Source organism: Poecilia formosa, unplaced genomic scaffold (genome assembly GCF_000485575.1).
Source record: "Poecilia formosa unplaced genomic scaffold, Poecilia_formosa-5.1.2 Scaffold70, whole genome shotgun sequence".
NCBI lineage: Eukaryota > Metazoa > Chordata > Actinopteri > Cyprinodontiformes > Poeciliidae > Poecilia > Poecilia formosa.
The window spans coordinates 1,034,435-1,046,186 of NW_006800009.1; the positions used below are offsets into that span (position 1 = coordinate 1,034,435).

General features: G+C 38.9%; 1 protein-coding gene across 1 annotated transcript; it reads right to left on the minus strand.

Moving 5' to 3' along the window:
* Positions 1-2,534: 2,534 nt before the first annotated feature.
* On the minus strand, positions 2,535-8,021 carry LOC103140334 (brevican core protein-like). The gene is made up of 6 exons (XM_007555439.2): positions 7,929-8,021; positions 6,100-7,146; positions 5,509-5,591; positions 5,261-5,395; positions 4,474-4,576; positions 2,535-2,796 (listed from the first exon to the last, which is right to left on the minus strand). Exons 1-6 carry the CDS (start codon positions 7,963-7,965, stop codon positions 2,726-2,728), a joined length of 1,476 nt encoding a protein of 491 aa, XP_007555501.2. The 5' UTR covers positions 7,966-8,021; the 3' UTR covers positions 2,535-2,725.
* Positions 8,022-11,752: the final 3,731 nt, after the last annotated feature.

Here is an 11,752-nt window from a genome sequence, read left to right on the forward strand (position 1 = left end):
TATATATATATATATATATATATATTTGGAGTGGCCCAACTGGAGTCCTGAGTTGACTGTTATAATCTGTGGTGAGAAAAAAACGATTAGGGTGATGGCAAAGAGGCCTTTCATCCTCCATACTGTGCTGTGACGCTATTAAAGAAAGATGTATTTTTTTTTTCTAAACAAATCCCACATTCAGAAATTGTTTTTTTACCATGCTTATCAGTATCTCTAATCATTTCTCTACCACTGATTGCAACTAAAGCATTTCTCATTTTTACACTGAACTTTTTATGGCTTATCAGAAAGTCTGGGACGGTGCTTGTCAATTCTGTCAACCCGGTCCTGCATGTTTTAAGCGTTTCCCTGCTGCCACAGGCCTAAATGAAATAACTGGGTGATAAATGGGCTTCTGCAAGAGGAGGTTTCGCAGATATTATAAAGAAATTTTCTGGCGCAGAGACACACTGTACATAAAACACAAGGGACGTTTCCTCTGAGATCCATTTCCCTTCTCTTCAAAATGGTAAAGACAAGTTCAGGTGTCCTTCAACCAATAGAAATAAATGTTGACAGTTATTAGTCAAGAAATACCAGAAAGAAAATACTGGTATACTCGAGTGCTGTCAGACCAATAGTTAACGCTACAATTACATATAAGAGTTAAGTGTTGGTACATTAAAACACACTAAAAGACAATTCCCTAAATCTTGTTTTGGGTGTGATGTTGCCAGCAGCAGAGTCCAGCCTGCTGACTGAGAACGGACTCGGTGACGGCGCTGTAAGCCAGGCTGTCCAGGGTTAGGTGGGAGGATTCACAGCTTTGGTGAATTGAGCTCACAAACACACAGAGTGGAGCCGGCAAACAGGTGGCGGTGCTGCATGAAGCTGGAAAATGGCTTGAACTGACAGATGGTGAGCACAAACAGTGAGTCACTTTCATCTAAACAGCAACACTAACGATCAGTGAAGGTATTATGGGGGGGGGGGGATTTCCATCCCCGCAGAGCGGCGTGATCCCAACAGGAGGAATACATGGCTCTCTGTTCTGCGCTTTATAATCTCTGCTGTGAAATTCAGTGTATTTCCCTGACTCACAACAACAAAAACAATCCTTTCCGATGATGTATAGAGTCCATAAATTAATCTGAGCTATTTAAATACTTACTGCACACTAAGGCTATAAGGGCTATTCCTCTGAGTAAGCAGAGCTCACATGCACATTTATCCATGATCTCTTAATTCCTGCAGCCATAACTTTTCCTGGTAGGAGAACAGCGGAAAGCCTGAGAGAACCCATGTGGCATTTTGAACAATAGTTGACAAAAGTCCCTGTCATCTGAATATTAGGAATGGTGGTGAGAACGTGTGTGTGTGTGTGTGTGCATGTGTGTGCGTATGTGTGGTGATAATTCATGCATTCATAGGTGGAGCAGTCAGCAAATATAACAGCAGGATAAAGACCTTAGAGTTTGTAATCCTCATCTCTGTGTGCAAAGGTCAGGAAAATATTATGTATGGGTCAGTGGAAAATGAGTCACACAGCAGCATGTAAGTCACAGCGGGCTTATAGTAGCTCTATTTGCAGCCGGGGAGTGTAAATATATCAGTAAATGGGTGTTAATCCGCAGTAATTTTAAAAGGAGGGCGAGGATTTATATTCAATGCACAAAGACGCTTTATTAGCAGAAGAGTGTGATCGGCTTGTGATCAGGTTTGCAAACGCTCGTAGTTTTAAGCTGGCTGTTTATAACAAACAGAACCTGGTCTACCGTCTAGTAGACCTGGCCTAACCTGGTCTACTGGTCTAAATGAGTTAAACGGACTATTAGTGTTTTGCTTGGCAGTTACATCAAATACGTCATTTATTAAATTCACTGCATTTGACATACATTTAAAATTTGTCATCTCTCTTTCCTAATAGGCAATGTATAGTTTTAACTAATTGAGGATATCAGAAACAGCTGCAAACTAATGGAAAACCCTTAAAGTTTATTTTATAAATGTAACTCATGACGAGATTAACAACTGAAGGTTGTAATTAAATCACCTTCACTCCCCTAAACCGCACTCATAATAACATGGTTATATAAATATTAAATTATGCGTTAATTTATACAGATTGAGAAAAAAATCCTTGTTAATTGTTTTTTTTTATTGCATCTCATGTTATTCTGACAGCAAATATAATAGTTTTTTTGAACCGTATTTAAAGCTTGAACATACGGTGGTCTTTACATGACATACAGTGGTCTTTACATGCACTTATAAACATGCAATAACAGTGTAATTACATGCTACCTTATGCTGGTATTCACAACAATATAATCACTGTTAAGAAGTTGTTCTTTATCAAAAGGCTTTTTTTAAAAAAAAAACAAAAAACAAATACATGGAGAAATAATTCGAGTTTTTACCCCAACCAGCTGACACCATTAAATCAAACGTTGCTGAAATATGATTGGAGCATTTTAAATGTGCTTCACCCATTTTATAAAAACAAACCCAACATCGTTTGTCAGTTTACAAACTAATCCCAATTGACAGAAGCTAAAAACCAAAAACATAGAAGGTTTTGACTGAAATATTGACTTATCTGTTTTTCTTTTTAGACTAATTGTTTAGTACAAAAAGTCTGTTCCTAATTGACAAATACAGACACAAAGCAATGGATAAAACTCTGAATTAAGCATACATTCAGGTAAAAAAATAAAGTAGCTTGTTTGTTCTTCCTCTGAATTTACAAAGCAGGGTAGGAGCAGACGAAAGCTTGAGCTTCCCAACATGTGAAGTCATTAAACTTTCCATTTCCTGAAGAAACAAAAGCAGACAAAAATCAAATCATGAGTAAAAAGTGAGACATTTAAGCTTTCCTTTACTGCAACTTTTAATATTTAGATAAAAAAATATAAACCATTATGTACTATTTCTTGACAATAATTTGCCTCCATACACATTTCTTCTGTTTTTGCTTTTTTTTGTCACATTTTAAGTATTTCACTCTGTCAAGCAAATTTTAATATCATATTTTAACTTGAGTAAATAAGACAGTTAACCATCATTTCACTTATTAATTGAAATAAATACACAGACCAACTTGACCAGATATAAAAATCTAAACAATTTATTGTTCCTTAAAGCAAATAACTAGTTTTGTAGACATTAGTGGCCAACATTAGCCAATTAAACTTCATCCAACATGGAGATTGAAATTCAGTGTTGAATTATGGAACTTATATCCAATAAAGTAAGTTTGCAGAATCGATCAAACACAGTTCACCTTTCTATGTTTGGAGGGCAACCTGAGGGAAAATCTGTTCATGTCGCTGTTTTTAGCTCTCATCCTGTCCACACGTCTGCTGTCACCCACATGGATATGTGAGAAATCAATAAAATATTCTGCTCAAAAAAATAAAGGGAACATTTCACTTTAATTTTGTGTGTGGCTCCAAATCCAGGCCTCCATTGGTTAATAAATTTGATTTCCATTGATGATTTTTGTGTGATTTTGTTGTCAGCACATTCAACTTTGTACAGAACAAAGTATTCAATGAGAATATTTCATTCATTCAGATCTAGGATGTGTTAATTGAGTGTTCCCTTTATTTTTTTGAGCAGTGTATATGTTTGCTTAAAGAAGCAGCCAAGCTTGTGACAATAACCCACAGGGGAATGTCACTTCCTTTGTTTTCTTTACGCTAAACTCACTGTTTAGCCGCTCCGCCTCATAGCTACTTGGCTAAAGTTAGAAGTGGTTTGATTTTATAAATTAAACAGTAATTTTAAACACCACTAACATCTTTATATTACCTGCTATGGACTTAAGGTTTTTGCCCTGCATTTCTGAGTAGAAATCAAGCTGCTTTTCAGACATGAAGGGAGTCTTATTTTTATTTTTTTTACAGCTGCTGTTGCGTCACAGCAGGAGGTCACATCCTCCCTGTGAATTACGCTGGACATGGAGAGGACTGTTCAGGACAGGAGGCAGAGCAGGATGCAAATGGGTTATGGAGATATGTCAGTGTGAAGCGTTTTCAATAAACTCCTCATAAGGCTTTACACCAAACAAGCTAAAATATGAGAAACCTTATCACAACGTTTTTCAGCATAGTGAATATATCCAATATTAGTTGGAAACAACTTGTAATTAAGTTGTGTTTCAGTTTAACTCTCCATTGAGGCTAAACTTTTTCAAAAGTGAATCATTTGGTCTTAAGCTAAAACTTGCCACCTTACTTCTCAACGCTTTCACAGTTTTAAAGTTACATATACACATTGCTCCTTTATCTCAGATGTCCCTATCAAGCAACTTTTTCTTTAAGATTTTAATTAAATTCAATATGAATTTCTGTGTTCAGTTTCAATTTAGATTTCAACATGTTCCTAAAAACTTTTCTTTCTTTCTTCTTCTTAATATTTAAAATAAAAATAAAAAATATTTCCAACCTCAATAAAAATCTCAAATCTGACCAGCAGGTCATCTCTTACCCAGAATTTCCACGCAGTTCTCCACTCCGGCTGTGTGGTTTGGCTCGCCTGGGAGCCAGTCCTGGTAGCTCCAGCGGGATCCGTCCAACCAGATGAAGCGTCTCTGCAACGCAGCAAAATCCACATGAGAACCCGTCGCTCCTCCACTCGAACAATGAACCGTTCGAACGATGCAGAACCGGTCCAAAAATTAAGGCCTCCCGTTAAAGTTAAGCTAAGTTATCTCAGGACATGTTGACAAATGCGCGGACAGTTTGAATACGGAAGAAAACCTTAGACTGAACATTAGCAAAGTAATAATTTAAACCTATGATGAATTCATTTCTGCTGCTGTATTGTGTTTAGACGCTGGATTTGAACCCAGAATCTCTTTAATGCAAGGCAATATGTACCAACAACAGCATATCTGACAATGCATTGAATTTATATAAATAAAATGAAAATATAAAAAGAAGCCAAATGAAATGTTGGCAAAAATGAATGTTTTTAACCTTAAATTTCACGTAATGAATATTTTTGAAGAGCAATGTGATTGTCAAGACATTCTGTCACGCAATATTTTACTTAAGAGAAGTTGGAATAATACAGAATGCAAAAAAATAATAGAAAAAGCACAAAAACTCAAGCATGGACAATGTAACAGGATGTTTGGTGGCTGACAGGCTTCACTGAAAACGAGCCTCTAAGTAAAACTCTCTCAGGGCCTCATTTAGTCTTGTGCAGGTTCTGCAGCTGTAATTATTGCAAGACAAGACATGAAGTTATTTCCTGACTGAGGAATACACACATCTAGTCGTCGTCCTCCAACCCAGGTACGTGTGTATCCTCCGCTCTGCTGTATGAGACTCATCAGCTCTTGGTGGACTTGTTGGGTCGTGATGGCGCCTAAGTGGCCTCCTGGAAATTGTTCTTGGCAAAAGAACTACGAGGAAAAATAAACAGACAGAGGAATGTTGTGTGGGATCGTCTTAATTTTGTAAAGAAATTTTGAAGCATAAATAATTTCAACGGGAAGAAATTATGTGTTAATAATACCTCGGCATCTTCGTAATTGAGTGGTTCTTTGAAGAACTGGTAACACTTCCCATCAACGATCATACCTGTACAATAGCGCTCCCCTGTGGCAAAAAAGAAAAATGCAAGATTTCCTTAATTGCAGGATAATTAAAAAAATTTAAACATTTCATTTACATTAATTTCTGTGGGTTTCTATGCCCTGTCTTAAAATCTAAGATCTGATAGTCTGCCATGTGAAAATATAAGCTTGTGCACCTTTCTTTTAAAATAATATGTGCTGCTATACAGAAAGCTGATACAGTAAACTGTTTTTCATTGCTCTTGTACAGATGTTATTCTATTCTATTCTATTCTATATGAAACTGCAAACGAAATTATCCAGGCTTGCCTAAAATCCTAACTACAATACACATATCTAATTTTTTATTTATCTGGGAAGCTATTCTGTTTTATATTTAAATAAAAAGGAACAAAAAATAAATTCCTTTATGCAAACTCGTCTATAATAACTGAATTAAGCTCTTAAACATACACAATAGTTGAAATCTTAAATAAAACTCATCAGTGCCAGTGTGCTGTTTAAATGAATAATGTTTTATCTCCACTCACCTTGCCTTTGTGAATCATCTCCCATCATCATTGGAAGACCTTCATCTCCCATTCCCTGCTCCTCTGGGAATTGCTCTGGCGCTCCATCCCTCGCATACATCTCCATTCCTGCCTCTTCCTCTGGGAAATAGTTTTCTGACAGAGGCATCGCCTGCTGCGGCGCTGGGTCCGCTGGTTCCGCTGGTTCCTCAACCAGAACCGCAGCATCTGGTGCGTCTTCTGGATTTTGCTCTCCCGTTAACTCAGGCTCCAGCTCCATGATTTCTTGCTCATCTGGAACATTATTTTCATATTTCTGCTTCAAATCTTCCTCTCCGTCTACCTTGTCCTCCTCCTCTTCTTCCTCCTCCTCTGGAAAGGGTTCAGCAGCAGCAGGAGCAGGATCCTGTTCCTGAAAAGCCTCTCTGTAAGCCATTTCTTCTTCTGACATCTCGCTAGCTTCCTCTGCAGGCATGTCGGCATCGTCCAGCGGCTCCAACTCCATCACAGCCAGGGGTTTCCCCTCCATGTCTATGTGCCTCTCTTCAACTCCCATCTCCGGACCAATTCCTCCATCCGCTTGTGCCTGAAATGTCTCTGGAGCTTCGTTTAACTCAGGTGTCTCTTCTGGTTCCAGCTCCATGTGAGCTCCAGCGTCTACCCTGGGCGCTGATCGCACCTTAAAACCAGGGCCGATTTCTTCTTCCTCTTCTTCCTCCAGTTCATATTGAGGTTGTCCTTCAACTTCAACATTAACTTCAGACGCCACCTGAACGTCGGGACCCTCTACAGGCTCTGCCTCTCCCTCTGGTGCTGCTGGTTCTTGTTCTGGTTCCAACTCTTCCTCCACCTGCAGCTCTTCCAGCTTGGTCTCAGGTTGAGCCTCTTTCTCTTTCTGTTCTGCCGGAGCCGTTTTCTCCTGCTGCTCTTTGGGGTCAGGTAAAACCTGCGGGGCAGGATGCTCCACCACCACATGACCCTGGACGGGTACCAAGTCCCCGGCCAACGGCGGCTGGCTTTTCTCTTCTGGAACTGGATCTTGTGGAACTGCTGGCATCCCCAGAGCCACTTTAAACAAAAATTGTGAAAATATTGGAAGAAAAAAAAAAAAAAGAAAAAAGAAAAAAAGCAGAAGTTATTAACAGAATAAATGACCGTTGATAAAAGGGCTGTAAGATGTCAGAATATCATTTATGTTTGAAAACCTCAGTACATTTTTTTTGGTGGATTTTGGATGAAAAGCCAGCAGAAAATAATTCACCATTGGGAGGTGGAGAAAAGATATGCTTACCATTTTCACCCTTTTCCTCTAAACTAAAGCCTATTGCAACAAATTGCTTTCAAAGAGACTCTTTCAGTAAGTGACGTAAGACTGTAAGGGTTTATAGCTTTCTCATAAAATCCCAACAAAATAGATTGTAGTTTGTGGTTGTAGTGTGAAATAATCAAAAATAAAGTTAAGAGGCATGAAAACATGTTTTAGAAGCACTGCCATCCTTTTGGCGTTGATATTAAATCGGTTTTGAACATGCTTGATCGGAGAGAAACTTTTGGAGTCACTGCAATAAAATGAAACTCTGACCCTTCATCGGTGAGGGAAGGTGTCTGGAAAATGACCCATTCCTTTTATAGATGCTATCGAAGCAGTACAGCCTCTGTACCTTTCACTGTTGAATAACTAAACTAACATTACACTGTCAGTACGTTTCTGACAGAAGACTTTACCGAAAAACAGCTCAAAACTCCGCCGACTAGAAAAGTGTAGTAAGAAAAACTCGTGAGTAAACAGCCCAGACAGACAGGAAAGGATTGAATCCGTTCCTCTCCTCTGAAAATTAAAACTCTCGTACCTGTAACGCTCACGAAGAGCAGCACCAGCGTCTTCATCTTTGATTTCTAAAATGTGCTTCAGTATTCCAGGTTGAGACCGTTTCAAATGTCGTCTCTCTGCTCTCTGACTTGAACAATAACTTGATTCTGTTCTTCCGATCTTTTTAAACAGCCCTTATCCTGCCTCCTATTTTTTATTTCTCCGTGTAAATCATAAACCTTATAACCCTGACCTGATTTTGTCAAAGGGCCACATATTTTTCCAGTTTTTGCTTCCTCTTGGCATTGGTTCAGACAGAGTTACTAGGGGAGAAAGTTTACACTTTCTGAATAAAGACAAAAACTCCTGCATGCACAAACTGATTGATAACACAAACTCGGAGTATTTGGAGCTTTTAAACATTAGCATTAAAACGCTAGTTGTTTATAAAGACTGCAGAAAAAAAATGAGTCTTGTGCAAGAATTGGAAAGATTTTGACATAAAATTCAGAATATTCTTTTAGAAATTTGTATGAAAATAGTGATTTTTAAAAAGGACAACTACGGTAATTTTGATCATAACTTCCAAGGAAGCAAATCGGTTTACTGGTAATCTGAAGCTGGACTCTGACCTTCAAATAAAAAATAATAATTAACTACCTGTCTCGTGGCCTGACTATCTTTATTCCTTGTGTTTTTGTTGCCACAAATCCCGTAGAGATAACCGGCCAGGAGTATGTGAACGCTGCTGGTTAAAAGTTTCTAACGTTGAACTGTTCGTTTTTAGTTTCTCGTGGGCATAAATAGGATGCAACTTAGGTTAATGTCTACATTGAGGATGGATGAGGACCCAAATTAATCTTGTCATGCACTGTGAGGCGGATAGTAAGGTGTTTTGGGGTCATCAAATAACATAAATAACAACAAACATTCCAGGTAGATCTGGTATAAAATAAAGGATGAGTAAGCTGAATTATTACTGTTAAGTATGGTGGAGGATGCGTGATGCTGTGGGCTTGTTTCACTTCTAAAGGTCCTGGAAACATTATTAGACAGCACAGAAATTTCAACAAAGCCCACTTAGTCCAGTAAATCAAAAAGTTCTGACACAACTTAAACCTTTGCTTTTTAAGGCTTACATTTCAACCTCTTTACCAAAAATAACTGTTAGCACCACATGCAGGTGTGTGATAAAGATTTAAAAGAAATCTTACAAATATGCTTGCTCACAAATTCTCTGCAAGGAAACATGTTACTATTACATCCAATTTATTTTCATTTATGCAAGATTACTTTGGCAAAAACCATCGAAATCTGTAATATAGTTAAAGTAAGTAGTAAATTATGTTTTTTTTTTAGAGATAAAGACAATTAAATTGAGTCAAAATTTTGTTTTTAAGACAGAGTTTAAAGTTATGTTGGAAAAAAAACCCAACAACTATAATTTGGGCTCCAGAGCGTTTCGTTTCAGCAAAGTTTAATGAAGGCGGCTGTCGAAGCGACGACTGAAGTCGCACTGCTGGTTTAAACTCAACTCTTAGACATTTCATACTACGAGCAGCTCTACCTCAAGACAGTTCATTTATGCCAAACATGTCAAGTGAGCGGCGGACAGGGAGCAGTGTGGCACACATGTGTCTGTGTCAGTGTGTCACACTGTGTGTTACATGACATCAGCGCGTCCTGCTCAGAGCCGAACAGCTGGGACTGCTGATTGTGAACAGGTGCTGCAGCTGAGATTTTAGCTGACAGCGTTTCACTGTCCCTCTCTTGTGTGCGCCTTCGCACACGTGTCGGCGTGTGGGGCTTATACCGTGTGTCTCTGAGCGTGCATGTGGCCACAAGTGTAAGCATGTGTGCACACGAGCAACAATGTGCTGTTGTGCGACTGCTGCTGGTTAGAAACCTTATAGCCAAGGACGCGGAGGCTCAACGGCAGCTGTCTCATCTCCGCACCTCATCCGACACTCGACACATGGAGGAGACCTTCTGTGACATCCCTGCTCGCTTAGTTGGAGGGGGCTGCTCTCTGTGTGCTTTAGGATAATCAAAACAAAATGTGATAACATTTGTTGTTTCTCAAAACGGGGCTGTCGGCTTGCAGAATTTGTCGCACAAACTCCCCCAGCAACATGTCCCGCATGGAGCGTGTCGGTTTCAAGCGCGGGGCCTGGTTAGCAAGATGGAAATCAATAAAGATGCAAGTGAAAGTAAACTGCCTGAGCATGTCCTGCTGCTGGAACATGGAGAGTGGAGCAATGTGGATTTCAGAGTAAGGACTGGAGATGGTTTCAGCTGAAGTTGTTGACTTGAGGCAGAAAATGTTGTCAAAGTTAATAAGACTAACTTTAAAAGTTACAGAAACCTAATCAACCTCAAAGGGTCACTTTGTCTCATACTTATAGTGACCTGCATTATGATTTTTCTCAATATATTAGAGTAGATCCTTGTTATTAGACAGAAAACTCCTCATACTTATATAGACTTGCATGAACTTTTAGCTTAATATTGTCAATGAAAAACAAAAACATTTTCACCTTATTTGTTTATGTTTAATAGCTGGATACTAAACTCACAAATCTGAGGAAAAACTACATTTCTCAAGGCGTCATTTGCCACTTTTATTAAAATTTCTACAAACACCCTCACCAAGCTAAGATTATAATCCATAACAACGTACCAACATGCCGACTGGTTTTCTGCTGTCAGAGGAAACATTTGCTTAGACAGTCGGGCCCATCATGTAATCATGCAATTACAAAAAAACGAGAAATAAATAAATCCACTGGTCTGAGCATTCAGTGTCACGTAATGTTGGTGATTTTTCTTTTCTTCCAGTTTCTTTGTGTGAATGCTACATGAATGTTTAACTGGATCAAACAGAATCACACCGTATGACGAACGTGTTGGACGTTTTGACACGAAAATTGTGGTTTTGTGAGAAATTGCAGAGATTTACTGAAGGGTTTCCATACGCGTCTTCTGTTCCACCTCGCCAGCCGTGGGAAGCTGTGCTCACATTTGATGTGCAGCATAAAGGAGGCATTTCACAGATTCACAATGGCGTCATGGGCTTCAATGATGACTCAAATTCCAAAATCAGGTGTGTGTGGGAGTGTGAGCTAAACCACAACCTTCATGATGAATCACGAATTTAGGTAAGACTTGTAAAATCTCCTCCTGTGCTCACCTCTCACTTAGTCAGCTTAAGGCAGTGCAAGGGGTTCATCATTACAAATGTAGGTTGTCTAAAATTTAAAAATAAAAAGAGGACATTGAATACGCTCAGAATGCCGTTTAAGTCATTAAGTCCAATTTTTGGACTGGCGAAAGGTAATGTCTTGTGTGATGGGACTATGTCCAGAGCCTGGTCCGTCGATTACCATCTCTGGGAGCTCGAACCAAATAAATTTCACCCACAGGGAAGTTGTTACTCTCCTGTCTCTGGTGGCCAAACTTCAGCTTTTCCTGGAGTGGAAGTCCTAGAATGTTTTTGTGAAGTTAGAGAAAATTAAGTGCACACTGAGACTTTTTTCCAAAAGTAATTCTTTTAAAAAAAATTTCTTTCCAGATTTAAGACACTAAAGTGAGTGCTTTTGGTGTAGGGTTGAGCCATGGCAGCGGGAGGAAGGTGGGTTATGGCGGGATCGCATGTTTTTCTTCATATTTGTTTTTGTTGTTGCTCTCTTATGTTTTTGATGTTTAAAACTCTCACAAATATCACAGCACTTTTCTTAGGTGCTGTGATATTTTGTGAAATGTTATGAAAAACCAAGGCCAATTTTCAAAAGCAATTTGAAGAAAGAAAACCTGTAAATTCTTGTAGTTTCAGAGAAACACTCATCTGCAGGCAGGAACAAACCA

Coding starts and splice junctions, on each gene's coding strand:
- LOC103140334 (XM_007555439.2), bottom strand. CDS start 7,965: ATGAAGACGCTGGTGCTGCTCTTCGTGAGCGTTACAG. Junction 7,147..7,928: donor GCTCTTCGTGAGCGTTACAG/GTACGAGAGTTT, acceptor TTTTGTTTAAAG/TGGCTCTGGGGATGCCAGCA. Junction 5,592..6,099: donor AGATGATTCACAAAGGCAAG/GTGAGTGGAGAT, acceptor TTTTTGCCACAG/GGGAGCGCTATTGTACAGGT.